Consider the following 13,078-nt stretch of genomic DNA (forward strand, 5'->3'; position numbering starts at 1 on the left):
TCCCATGGCTGATGGGAAAGGCAGCCCTCCTAACACCCTGGCCCCCAAGGCGTGGGTGGGGCCTGGAAAACTTCTCAATGCAACTGTCCCCAGCCCCCCACCCTGCGGAGGACTGGCTGAGGAGGGCGGAGCAGCCCCCTCGTCACCCATTGGATTTATGGGAATTTCCTCCCCATGTTCATTTAGACATTAACTCGGCCAGGGTAAGCCAAGGCAAACAGACCAGACCTGGGGTGGACAAGAGGACAGGCATCTGTGCCCTGTGGCCCTACATTGTCCTCCCACTGCCATGGATGTGCCCTGGCTCCTAGGATTGATTCTGCTCCTCCTGGAGAGCCCCGTTGCCCATGCTGAGCCGCTGTGAGTCTGGAGAAGTGAGGGGACATCTGCCATCTCTATGATTCCCTGCATGTGACCCCCGTCCATCACTTCCACCTCTAGAGTCCCCCTGTGCCCCCATGTTTGTCTGCTGACAGGTACATCCTGGTGACCCCCCGGGTCCTGCGGGTCGGCAGCCCGGAGAACATCCATGTGCAGGCTCACTCGGACTCCAGAGAGCCCCTCACCAGGACCCTCAAGGTGAACCTCACCGTGTGGGATTTCCCCATGAAGAAGATGCCAGTGGCTAGGGTTCAGCTCGTTCTCTCACCAGAAAACCACTTTATGGACCAGGCACCAGTGACGGTGGGTGACAGGCCGGGTTGGGTGGCCATAAAGGGAATCTCCGGGTCAGCAGCAAGGATAGAGAGGGGCAGACTCTAGAGGGACTTCCCAAGCGGCACACTGGAGAAGAGACGCAGGGCCTGTGGGACTTCCCTGGCAGTCCAGTGGTTGGGACTTCACCTTCCACTGGATGGGGTGCAGGTTCGATCCCTGGTCAGGGAACTAGGATCCCACATGTCTCACATCCAAAAAAACAAAACACAGAACAGAAGTAGTATTGTAGTAGGTTCAGTAAGGTCTTTGAAAATGATCCACATCAAAAAAAAATCTTTTTGAAAAAAAAGAGAGATGCAAGGCCTGGATATAGTTACTGCTTCTCTTATGTCCTATCCATTTTTTTAAATTCAAGTATAGTTGATTTACAGTGTTGTGTTAATTTCTGCTGTACAGCAAAGTGACTCAGTTATACATACATACATATTCTTATTCTTTTTTTTTAACATCTTTATTGGAGTATCATTGCTTTAAATGGTGTGTTAGTTTCTGCTTTATAACAAAGTGAATCAGCTATACATATACATATATCCCCATATCCCCTCCCTCTTGCATCTCCCTCCCACCCTACCTATCCCACCCCTCCAGGTGGACACAAAGCACCGAGCTGATCTCCCCGTGCTATGCGGCTGCTTCCCACTAGCTATCTATTTCACGTTTGGTAGTGTATATATGTCCATGCCACTCTCTCACTTCGTCCCAGCTTACCCTTCCCCCTCCCCGTGTCCCCAAGTCCATTCTCTACGTCTGTGTCTTTATTCCTATCCCGCCCCTAGGTACTTCAGAACTTTTTTTTTTTTTTAGATTCCACATATATGTGGTTAGCATACGGTATTTATTTTTCTCTTTCTGACTTACTTCACTCTGTATGACAGACTCTAGGTGCGTCCACCTCACTACAGATAACTCAGTTTCGTTCCATTTTATGGCTGAGTAATATTCCATTGTATATATGTGCCACATCTTCTTTATCCATTCATCTGTTCTTTTTCTTATTCTTTACCCGTATGGTTTATCACAGGATACTGAATACAGTTCCCTGTGGTATACAGTAGGACCTTGTTGTTTATGCATTCTATATACACCAATTTGCATGTCCTATCCATTCAGAAACTCAAAGTTCCGTAGGTCTGGGCTCCGAGAAAGGCCTTGATTAGTCCGTATAACGTCTCTGTGCGAATTAATAAAAGGCGCCCTCTGCTGGTAGTCTGGGAAACTGAGCCTAAACGGGATCGCATCCCCCCCTCCACCCCCCAACCCCCCCACCCCGCGCTAGGCTGGATACCCTTGTTCAGCAGCAACCTGGGCGGCACACGTGGGGGCCTTGCTCCCAAGGGCAGAACCAGAGAGCTCCCATTCAATTGCTTCTCCAAGATCTGGTCCAGGGCTTTGCCCCCAGGGATGGAGACCCCAGCAGGCCCTGAGGAGTGTGGGCATCTCTCCCCAGATTCCCGAGAGCCTGGTCTACCCGCCACAACCAGGAACGCAGTATGTCATCATCCAGGCAACCTGGGCACCCACCTCGGCCTCCGCATTAATGGAGAAGCTGGTGCTGGTGGCTCCCCACGCTGGCTACATCTTCATCCAGACAGACAAGACCATCTACACTCCTGAGCAATTGGGTACAGCCCCCAGGCACTTGGCCTGGGGCAGTCGCTGACTCTCATCCCCAGTTTCCCCCATGCCCACATGTTCCACCTACCAGGGTGTCCTTCTGTCCAAGGTCCCCCCACTGCCCAAGATCCTAATGACTACACCCACCCCCCCTCCAAACTCTATCCCGTGCTCAGAGCCTTCCCTCCTCCTCCAGTTCAATACCGGGTGTACACTGTGAACCACAGGATGGATCCTGTGCCCAGGACATTCACTCTGGACATCAAGGTGATCTCTCCCGAGGGGAGGGTGGATCCCAGACACTGGGGTTATATCACATGCTGACGGCCTGGGGCATGAACCAACCACCCCCTGTGTCCCCGCAGAACCCAGAGGGGATCACTGTGATCAGCCAGGATTTCCTGGCCAAGGACAGCGTCTTCGCAAACTCCTTCCACCTCCCAGAGCTCATCAGGTGCCCTGTTGGGAACCCTAGGGGTGGAGGGAGGGAGGTTCTCCTCCTCAGGCTCCATCTCTCCTAACTCTCTGTGCCTCAGTCTTGGGACCTGGAGCATCGAAGCCAGATACCAAAGTGCACCCAAGCAGAAGTTCAAGGCAACCTTTGAAGTGAAGGAGTTTGGTGAGAAGGGTGCGCCAGGGTGGGCAAGGTGGATCTCGCCAGGACCGGGGCTGGAAATGCAAAGGAGGTCTCACGGTGCACCTGCTGTGTGCCGGGGCCTGACGACTATGTGTTCCAGCCCTTGGGGGCTGCCAGAATCACTGAGGAAGGAGCGAGTAGGGCAGGGAGGGGATGTGGGGGGGTGACAGTGAAACGCTGAGGGTGACTCTCTCTCTACTGCACCCAGCGCTCCCATCTTTTGAGGTCCAGCTGACACCAAACAAGACTTTCTTCTACCTCAACGATGAGGCTCTGGGTGTGACTATCCAGGCCCGGTGAGTTCCTTTACCCCCAGCCTGGCCAGAGGACCAGAAATGCCAGGAAACTGAATGGGTAGAGAGAAAGGAACCACTTCTGTAGCTCTTAGGGTATAGGAGAGGCACTCTCTGCCGCCCATGACACAATCTTGTCCCGTGAGGTTATGCAGACCATCCCTTCAGGTCTCTGGGGTTGTACAGGCCACCTTATCTACCTAATGGAGTTATACGACCTCTCATGGTTTGGACCATCTCTGAAGGTCCACGGGGTTGCATAGGCACCTTTGCCATCTTGTGAGGTTGTCCAGACCATCTCTGAAGTTCTATGAAATTGCAAATGTCACATATGTTGCCTTATGGAATTTACAGACCATCCCCACAACTTTACAAGGCTGTACGGGCCATATTGTCCACCTAGGGTTGTAAGGGCCATGTCTGCCACTTCTTGCCATTATACAGACCATTTCTGCAGCTCTATCATGCTAGACAGGTCACCTAGACTGCCTCACGAGGCTTCATAGGTCATCCTTGCCATCCCAGGGGCTGTTCAGACTTCTTTCTTTCTTTTCTTTTCTTTTTTTTTTTGTCTGCGTTGGGTCTTCATTGCTGCGTGCGGGCTTTCTCTAGTTGCATCGAGCAAGGGTTACTCTTCGTTGTGGTGCGTGGGCTTCTCATCGCGGTGGCTTCTCTTGTTGCAGAGCACAGGCTCTAGGCATGCAGACTTCAGTAGTTGTGGCGCACGGGCTTAGTTGCTCCACGGCATGTGGAATCAAACCTGTGTCCCCTGCGTTGGCTGGGGGATTCTTAACCACTGCGCCACCAGTGAAGTCCTTGTTCACATTTCTCTGTGGCTCCATATGGCTGTACAGCCTACCTCTACCATCTTGTGAGGTTGCACAGGCTTCATCTGCAACCCAACAAGGCCTTAAGGGACATATTTGTCACCTCCCAGGCTTGTGTTGGTCAGTAATGGAAACATCTAAGTTACCAAGGGCCACTTCCGCCCCTCCCAAAGTGTTACAGCCATTTCTGCAGCCCCATGAGATTACACAGGCTGTCTCTGCAGATACATGAGGTTGTGTGGGTGCTTCAGAGCCAGTGAGATGGCTGTCCATCCCCCAGATATATATTCAACAAGCCAGTGGATGGACACGCTCTGGCCATCTTTGGGGTGAAGCAGGATTCCCATCGGATCCCCATCCAAAGCTCCCTGCAGAAGGTGGAGGTGACTGAGACCCATCCCTCCCCTGTCTCTCCTTCCCCACCTCCTCCCCCTTCTCTCCCCCTTCCCCACTTCCCCTCCCTCTGCTATCGCCCACTTCCCAAGAAACCATCTCCCCTCCTCTCTCTTGCACTGAGAGCAGATCTTTGAAGGCCTCGGCCACGTCTCCCTCCAGAAGGGCACACTGATGGCCACATTCCAAGGCCCGGAAGAGGACTTCATTGGGGCCTCAATCTTTGTCAACGTCACTGTCTTCTCCACAGGTGCCACCCTCACCCAGGGCCCTGGCTGAGGTCAGGACACTGTGTCCTTTCCCAACCCAGACACTCCACCCATGTGACCTTGGGCCACCTCCTGCCTCAGTTTCCTCATCAGAGAAATGGGGAAATGCTGGAAGGGCTGGGAGGAACTGAAATCGTGTTACTGTCTTTTCCTACCTTCACCAAGATGGGCCTCCCATACCAGCCTGCTCTTTCCCCAGGAAACTGAACCTCTGCCGCAGAACTTAACGATCCTCCTGTCTCTCCAGGGGGTGAGATGGTCCAGGCCGAGACCTCCGGGGTGAAGATTGTCCAGAGCCCATACAACATCAAGTTCACCAGGACACCCCAGTATTTCAAGCCAGGGATGCCATTCCACTTTAGGGTCAGAGTCTGGGTTCACTCCATGCAGGGACTCTGGGCCCCTCCCTGAAACAGACCTTCCCAGTAGACAAAAACCCACACAGGTTTCACCTGCCTCCCAGAGCTCATTTGTCTGGGAGCTCAGTCCATCATGCCTCCAGACCAATCCCAAGGTTCCCTCAAGTCTTAACCAGGTCCCCCCAAAGCACAGTGATGGCTCCAGAATTTCTCTTTGGGGGTGTCAGGGATCACAGTCAGGCTGGAAAGTGATGCTTAGAAGTTTATCTTAAGGCTACATTTGCCCAGAAAGCATGCTCTTTTTACATACATTCATTTGGGGTGACTTTGAAAAGTCTGATAAGCGTTAGAAAAGCTGGAGACACTTTGAAATGTCTGATAAGCATTAGAAAAGCTGGAGACATCCTTTGGTGCCAATCCTACTCCAAGTTTTCCCCAAGCCCTCCACATCTTCTCCTACCCTTTTCACCCTCAGTTCCCCCCACCCTTACCCCCCGGTACACCAACACCCAGGGCTGCCACATACGGTTGTACTCTGCAAAACTCTAGGGGCTCCACTCATAGGCTCTAAATGAGAGGTGCCCCTGGTGTTGCTCAGTGCACAACCTGTACAGCTGTACAAGGCAGTCCTATCCAGATTGCATTCCCAGTTCCCACCTCTTACACCAGGCCACCCCCAGGCCTGTCCATGACCTCATGCCAGATTCCACCGCAGGTCTTCGTCTCAAATCCTGATGGGTCCCCAGCCTCCAAAGTCCTCGTCCGCTACCAAAACCACAAAGTACATACCTCGTCCAGTGGGGTGGCCACTCTGACCATCAACACCAACGGAGATCTGAAGGAGCTCCCTATCCTGGTACCAACCTTATGGGGCAGGGATAGTGGGGCTGGGACTGTGTGAGCTGGAAGGGTTATTAGGGATTTACTTGCCCATCATGCTCCCCAGGTGGAAACTGATGCACCTCTCCAGCCAGAGGAGCAGGCTTCAGCCAGGATGACGGCTTGGCCTTACGCAACCCAGGATGGGTCAGGGAACTTCCTGCACATTGAGGTGAAGACGTTGAGCACAGAGGTTGGCAGCAACATCCAGCTGAGTCTCAACACAAAGCATCAAAATCCTGCAGCCAAGGACTGGATCACTCACTTCACCATCCTGGTGAGGGGTCAGGCCAGGACTTGAGCCGGTGGGAGCCATCTGGGATGGACTCAGACCTATAGGGGCTGAAGGAAAGGGACTAGGGGGCTCCCTTGTGGGCTGGGATAGCCTAGGGGAAGGGCTGGTTCTCATCCCTTCTCATCCACAGTCTCCCTTGTCTCCAAGGTCCTGAGTAAGGGCCAGATCGTGTATGCCAAACATCAGTTAAAAAGTCATGGGAGTGTCTACACGTCAGCCATTATCGACGTTACTTCAGAGATGCTTCCTTCCTTCCGCATCCTGGCCTTTTATTTACTGCCCAGGGGAACAGGGCAGGACCCTGAACTGGTGGCTGATTCCATTTGGATTGCTGTGAATGACAAATGCAAAGAGAAGGTGAGTCAAACTCCTTGAAGTTGTACACCACCATCATAATGCTTGGGAGATGGTCTGTACAAATTCAAGGGCTCTCAGTCTAGAGGCAGAGGAGAGGAAGGAGAAACGATGTGGCCTTAAAACCTCAACTTAAGAGGCGGAGAAGATGCAAGTAAGTATGTAGAGTTGAGATTGGCCTGGTGGAGTTCCCAGATGCTCCATCAGAGCCGAGGGAGCATGAACTTGAAAATGGACTTGGGGAAGCCCCTTGGTGACCTATGAGCCTCTTATACAGACATCTCTTTTTCCTTGCTTAGCTGAAGGTTGGCATGAAGAATGAAGGATACCTCGAGCCTGTACAGCCCAGCAGCCAGGTGGAATTGAAGGTGACAGGTGATGCAGAGGCCACAGTGGGGCTGGTGGCCGTGGACAAGGCTGTCTATATCTTGAACAGCAAACACAAGCTCACACAGAAGAAGGTAAGAACATGTGGGCTTTGGACCCAAAGATTGCCTGGAGATTCTAGCTGGAGCCTCAGTTTCTTCACCTATTAAATGAACAACATCAGTGGTTGCAAGGATTCAAGGAGCCTGTGCACAGCATAGAGATTGGCAGGTAGTAAGGGCTCAGTAAATGGGTGATTATGTGAATTTTTTTTTTTTTTTGCGGTACGCGGGCCTCTCACTGTTGTGGTCTCTCCCGTCGCGGAGCACAGGCTCCGGCCGCACAGGCTCAGCGGCCATGGCTCACGGGCCCAGCCGCTCCGCGGCATGTGGGATCTTCCCGGACCGGGGCACGAACCCGTGTGCCCTGCATCGGCAGGCGGACTCTCAACCACTGCACCACCAGGGAAGCCCCAGGTTCCTCTCTTGACCCTCAGGTCTGGGATACGGTGGAGGAACATGACATTGGCTGCACAGCAGGCAGTGGGAAAGACAGACTTGCTGTGTTCAAGGATGCTGGATTGGACATGAAGATGAGCACAGGCATGGACACTTTGGCAAGCTCAGGTACATGAGGGGGGCAGGAAGACGGCAGGGGTGGGGGAAGTGCTATCTAGTGGTTAGGAACATGGACTTTGGTGTGAAACAGATGAGCTAAACTCTAGGACCCTGCCACTTACCATAGGCCGGTCATACTTCCTCTCTGATTCTCAGTTTCTCTCTCCATAAAATGTACGTAATAATAGAAGTAACTTACTGTGTGCTAATTAAGATGTAGTTTTGGCCATGTGTATCAGGGATACAAATTAACAGCAGCTTAAACAGGTAGAAGTTTATTTCTTGCTCAGTAACAGTCCAGAGGTCGTTCTGGGACTCAGGCTCCTTCTAGCTTGTTGCTCTGCCATATTCCAAGATGAAGTCTCACCAGGACCTCCTGCCAGGCACCAGGATGAAGGGAAGTGGAAAGACTAGTACACTTCTCTCTCATCTCATTGGCCAGAACTCAGTCACATGGCCCTATCTAGGCACAAAGGAGACTGGGAAATGTAGTCTTCATTCTGAGTGATACATAAAAGATGGAAGTTTAGTTGCCCCAAACGGTAGGGGAGAATGGATATTTTGGGGACAACTAGGAGGGTCTTCTTTCAGCTATAAATAGTGTTATTAATAACAATTTCTGGGACTTCCCTGCTGGTCCAGTGGCTAAGACTCCACACTCCCAATGCAGGGGGCCTGGGCTCAATCCCTGGTAAGGGAACTAGATCCTACATGCCACAACTAAAAGTTCGCGTGCTGCAACTAAAGGTCCCTCATGCCACAAATAAAAGATCCCACATGCCACAACTAAAAGACCCCACATGCTGCAATGAAGATCCTGAGTGCTGCAACTAAGACCTGGCGCAGCCAAATAAATAAATATTTTTTTAAAAATAACAATTTCTATTTACTACAAGCTGGACCCTGTGCTAAGTACTTTTATATGCATTATCTCATAGATAGAACTATGATTATTCCATTTTACATAGCTGGAGAAATTAAAACCCAGAGAGGTTAAGTGACTTGCTGAAGATTGCACAACTTTTTTTTTTAAATAAATTTATTTCATTTGTTTATTTTTGGCTGCATTGGGTCTTCGTTGCTGCACGCGGGCTTTCTCTAGTTGTGGCGAGCGGGGGCTACTCTTTGTTGCGGTGTGCGGGCTTCTCATTGCGGCGGCTTGTTGCAGAGCATGGGCTCTAGGTGCACGGGCTTCAGTAGTTGTGGCACGTGGGCTCAGTAGTTGTGGCTCGCGGGCTCTAGAGCACAGGCTCAGTAGTTGTGGCGCACGGGCTTAGTTGCTCTGCGGCATGTGGGATCTTCCCGGACCAGAGCTTGAACCCGTGTCCCCTGCACTGGCAGGCGGGTTCTTGAACATTGCACCACCAGGGAAGCCCTGCACAACTTTTAAGTGGCAAATCTTGACTACGAAGAGGCTGTGGGATAAAGTGAGGTGATGCATAAAGGATGTTGATAATGATCTTGACACTTGTTCTCTCATTCTTCCCTCTGATCCCCAGACTGGCACTGCCCCCAGAGCCCATCTCCCAGCCGTCACCGCCGCTCCCTGAAGAGCCTGGAGACCAAGAGGAATGCAGGTCAGAGCTAAAGCTGGATGTGCCCTCCTGGCTCCCTAACCTGTATTCATCAGGGCTTAGAACAGAAAACTGAAACCACTCTAGGTACTCCAGTCGGGGGACGGGGAGGGGAGGTGATTTCATGATGTGAGTTTGGTGCTTTCAAAATCATTAGCTGAACTTTAGGAGTGGAAGTTGGAAGGCTGCTTGCTGAGACTCAAGATCACTCCATTGTAGTTCTTACAATGCATGAAATCTAGGTTTCAATGCATGAAATCTCAGGAAACACTGCCAATATCTCTCATGAAGCTGGCAGGTAGATGGTGAAACACAGAATTTTGCCTGTTACAAAAACACATAGACTGGAGCCCACCCATCAGCTACCACCGTTGCAGGGAAAATGGTCTCCGCCTCTCTTCCACTTTCCAAATTCTATACAAGAGCGTCTGGGTGGCAGACTCTCATCCCATCCAGGACCCTAGCAGCAAGGGAGTCTGGGAAATGTAGTTTTTAGATGTCTAGCTTCCGTGATACCAGAAGGAAGGTAGATGAAAGGGGAGATGGATAATATGTAGACCAAGACCAGGGTGTGGACGGGACCAAGAAGCCTAGAGTTCAAGGAAGATGAGAGGCAGTACTGGGTTTTGTTAGAAGCATGGATTCTATGAATATTAGATTTGTCAGTCTTTTTAAGCAGCACTAATGACTTTGTGGATCTAAATAAAGGGAAAATAAGTGAAATCTAATAAAAATTGAGATAAAACCCTAACTCTAATTTCAATATCAAAAATCATGCTAACCTTCTGAGAACAGTACATAATATAAACTGTTATTTTATTTATGGTAACAATCACTTAACTATAGATGTTCTCATCATGTTATATGGTAGACAATAAGATTATTAAATTGCTATAATATTTTTTATATTTAAGTGCATTCCTTCGGTTCGCTAATTTAGAAGCATTCAACTTGACATCATGCTCTACAGCAAGTTTTGTGTTTTCATTTTTTTAAAACACACAACGAAAAGCAGGAGTCAAAATCCCAACTTCAATAAATAAACATGGCATTGCCAATCCCCGTCCCAAACGAAGGAGAAGGAGAAGAAGTAGCAGAAGCAGCAGCATCAATTCCAGTCCCAGCTCTGCCACTTGTGAGCTGTGTGACCCTGGGCCAGTGAATTGACCTCTCTGTACCTCAGCTTCCTCATCAGAACTCATCATATGAGTTCAATGTGAAGCTTCAGGGGAAAGATACAGGCAAAGTTCTAGGGACAGCATTGCCAGAGATATGGCTAAACAGAGGTCAGGTGTACATGGCGTTGAGGTGGATGGGTCCCTGCTTCCTCAGGTCCTACCCAGCCCCTCCTCTGTCCCACTAACTCTGGCCTGCAGTGAACAAGTTCGAGACAGAGTTGGAGCGAAAGTGCTGTGAGGCTGGGCTCCGGGAGAGCCCAGTGGGACTATCGTGTGTGGAGAGGACCCATCATGTCCGCTATGGACCAGTCTGCATCGCCGCTTTCCTGAGCTGCTGCCATGTGTCTGAGGCCCTGAGTCGGGAGGCCCGAGAGGAGCAGCTGCTTCTGGGGACAAGTGAGGGGGCCACGGCAGGAGGCACAGGGTCGGGGGGCTCCACTGAGGGACATGGAGTGTCATGGACAGGTCAAGGGGTGACATGTGCCGTGGAAGGATGAGGTGGGAGGACCCCACTGAAGAGTCTGGTGGGTCATGGGAGACATGCAAAAGAAACCCTGCCCCACATCTCCTCCCTACAGTGGATGAAGACGAGGACTTTGATGACATCTTCCAGGAGGACCAGCCTGTCCGGAGCTTGTTCCCTGAAAGTTGGTTCTGGAAGAAGATTACTCTGCCCAAAAGTGAATCGGGGTAGGACTATGGCCCCCATGCCAGCCTCTGGTCCCTGGCCCGTCCATGCATCAGGGGCCATCCGTCATGGCCAATGCCCCCAGGAGTGACATTGAGCTCTCAGCATTGTCCCATGACAGGAAACTTCCTGGATGGGGATAAAGATCCCAGTGGGTCCCCCCAAATGATGTCCCTCTCGTGATAATTTCTCTAATTGGGTGACCCATTGACCCCTTCATAGTGATGGTAAGCCCAAGACAGTAACCCTCGATCAGAGGCTCTGTCCAGGCAGCACAGACTCACTTATGTTCCCTTCCCCCTACCCTGCACTGTCTGCAGCATCTCACACTACAGCACCCGTGTGACCGTGCCAGATTCCATCACCACATGGAAGTTTGTGGCCGTCAGTGTCAAGGCTGGACAAGGTGACCCCACAAGCCCAGCGCTGAAGGAATAGGAGCACAGTGGCCCTGGCCAGCCCCAGGGCAGTTGGCCTCTGCTTAACGTCAAGCGCCCTCCTGGTTCTAGGTCTTTGCGTCTCTGACCCCTTTGAGCTGACAGTTATGAAATCATTCTTTGTGGACCTTAAGTTGCCCTTCTCCGTGATCAGGAACGAGCAGGTCCAGATCCAAGCTGTGCTGTACAATTTCAGGGTCCACCCGGTCAAGGTGAAGCCCCCAGCCTTCCCCTCTCCCCCCAAAAATGTCTGTCAGTGTGTTTTATAAGGGGGATGGAGTGTGTCCATTATTCGAAGGAGCCAGTGAAGTGGCAGGCTTTTTGAAAAAGTTTCTAAGACATTTTCCCATTAAGCCTCACAATAACCCCAGGAGATGGTTGCTATGACTGTTCTTGGTTTGGAGATAAGGAAACTTGCATGGCTTTCCTGAGATCACATAGCACCTAAGTGACAGAAGGGGTTTGAACCCGGGCAGGGTCTTGACTCTCAATCATTATGCTACACTGTCACCTACTCAGGATTCTCAGGGTGGGGGCAGGGAGGAGACTGTGACTCTTGGGTCCTGGGCCTCCTCATGCATCAGGACCCTCTCACTGCCCACCCTGCCCCAGGTCCGAGTGGAGTTCCCCCACAAGGAGCCACTGTGCAGTGCGGCAAAGCCAGGAGCCCCTTCCCGCCAGGTGGTTGTCGTGCCCCCCACCTCCTCCAAGATGGTGCCCTTCGTGCTTCTCCCACTTGAAACAGGCAAAGTGGATGTGGAGGTCAAGGTCATGGGCTTTGGGTTCCAGGACCACGTGAGGAAGACACTCCTGGTCCAGGTAATAGGCACCCCCAGCCCTTGCTGCCAGTGCAGCGAGTGGGGCTTCTCCTGAGCTCCAGGCTGTGTGATCACGGGAGGGGCAGGTTGGCCCAAGATCAATGAACAGGCCTCCAGGACAGGAGTGAGGTGCGAGACAATGATCTGAAAACTCAGTCACAGAGTCCCCGCTTCGGGCCTTTGGAGTCAGGCTCGGGTTCAAACCTTGTCTCTTCTGTGTGACCTTGGGCAAGTTACTTAACTTCTCTGAGCCTCTGTTTCCTCATTTGCAGGATGGGAATAATCCTCATACCCACGAGTAATCAGAGAGCTGTGAAAATTACACAAGACCAGTGCATGACCCATCAGTAATACTTTATTTACTTAACAAACACATTTTTTAGCACTTAGGATATAGCACTTTAAGAATATTAACTCACTGCACCCTCAGAACAACTCTATGAGGTCGGAACTACTGTACTCTCCCTTTTATGGATGAGAAAACTGAGACACAGAGGGGGTGAAGTAATTTGCCCGAGGTCATGCAGCTAGGAAGCAAAAGAGCTGGGATTTGAACCCAGATATCTGGGTCCCAGAGTCTGTGCTCTTTATAGCTAAGCAATACTTCGTCTTACTGTCATTATGACTATTGTTTTTAACTTTCTTCTTCATTGCATCCTACAGGCAGGGGGTCAGATACAGCAAATATCCCATAGCATCCTCCTGAACCCCCAAGGTTTGTGGGGTCTTCAGGGAGCACGTGGGATCCTGGAACCATGCGCCA

General features: G+C 51.2%; 1 protein-coding gene across 2 annotated transcripts in view; it reads left to right on the plus strand.

Moving 5' to 3' along the window:
• Positions 1-201: 201 nt before the first annotated feature.
• Positions 202-13,078, plus strand: part of LOC132422744 (complement C3-like) — a 28,986-nt gene continuing 16,109 nt past the window's right edge. For both annotated transcript variants that reach the window (XM_060007681.1, XM_060007680.1), the window contains exons 1-22: positions 202-360; positions 477-684; positions 2,165-2,339; positions 2,528-2,598; positions 2,697-2,785; positions 2,868-2,950; positions 3,177-3,264; positions 4,369-4,471; positions 4,611-4,731; positions 4,998-5,113; positions 5,825-5,965; positions 6,056-6,265; positions 6,431-6,640; positions 6,937-7,098; positions 7,500-7,629; positions 9,120-9,197; positions 10,571-10,768; positions 10,951-11,062; positions 11,381-11,466; positions 11,570-11,709; positions 12,110-12,316; positions 12,979-13,030. In XM_060007681.1, coding sequence (XP_059863664.1) covers positions 290-360; positions 477-684; positions 2,165-2,339; positions 2,528-2,598; positions 2,697-2,785; positions 2,868-2,950; positions 3,177-3,264; positions 4,369-4,471; positions 4,611-4,731; positions 4,998-5,113; positions 5,825-5,965; positions 6,056-6,265; positions 6,431-6,640; positions 6,937-7,098; positions 7,500-7,629; positions 9,120-9,197; positions 10,571-10,768; positions 10,951-11,062; positions 11,381-11,466; positions 11,570-11,709; positions 12,110-12,316; positions 12,979-13,030 — 2,851 coding nt within the window. In that variant the 5' untranslated portion in view covers positions 202-289. The remainder of the gene's footprint in view (positions 361-476; positions 685-2,164; positions 2,340-2,527; positions 2,599-2,696; positions 2,786-2,867; positions 2,951-3,176; positions 3,265-4,368; positions 4,472-4,610; positions 4,732-4,997; positions 5,114-5,824; positions 5,966-6,055; positions 6,266-6,430; positions 6,641-6,936; positions 7,099-7,499; positions 7,630-9,119; positions 9,198-10,570; positions 10,769-10,950; positions 11,063-11,380; positions 11,467-11,569; positions 11,710-12,109; positions 12,317-12,978; positions 13,031-13,078) is intronic.

The sequence above is a fragment of the Delphinus delphis genome, chromosome 3 (assembly GCF_949987515.2).
Source record: "Delphinus delphis chromosome 3, mDelDel1.2, whole genome shotgun sequence".
In the NCBI taxonomy this organism is placed as follows: Eukaryota; Metazoa; Chordata; class Mammalia; order Artiodactyla; family Delphinidae; genus Delphinus; species Delphinus delphis.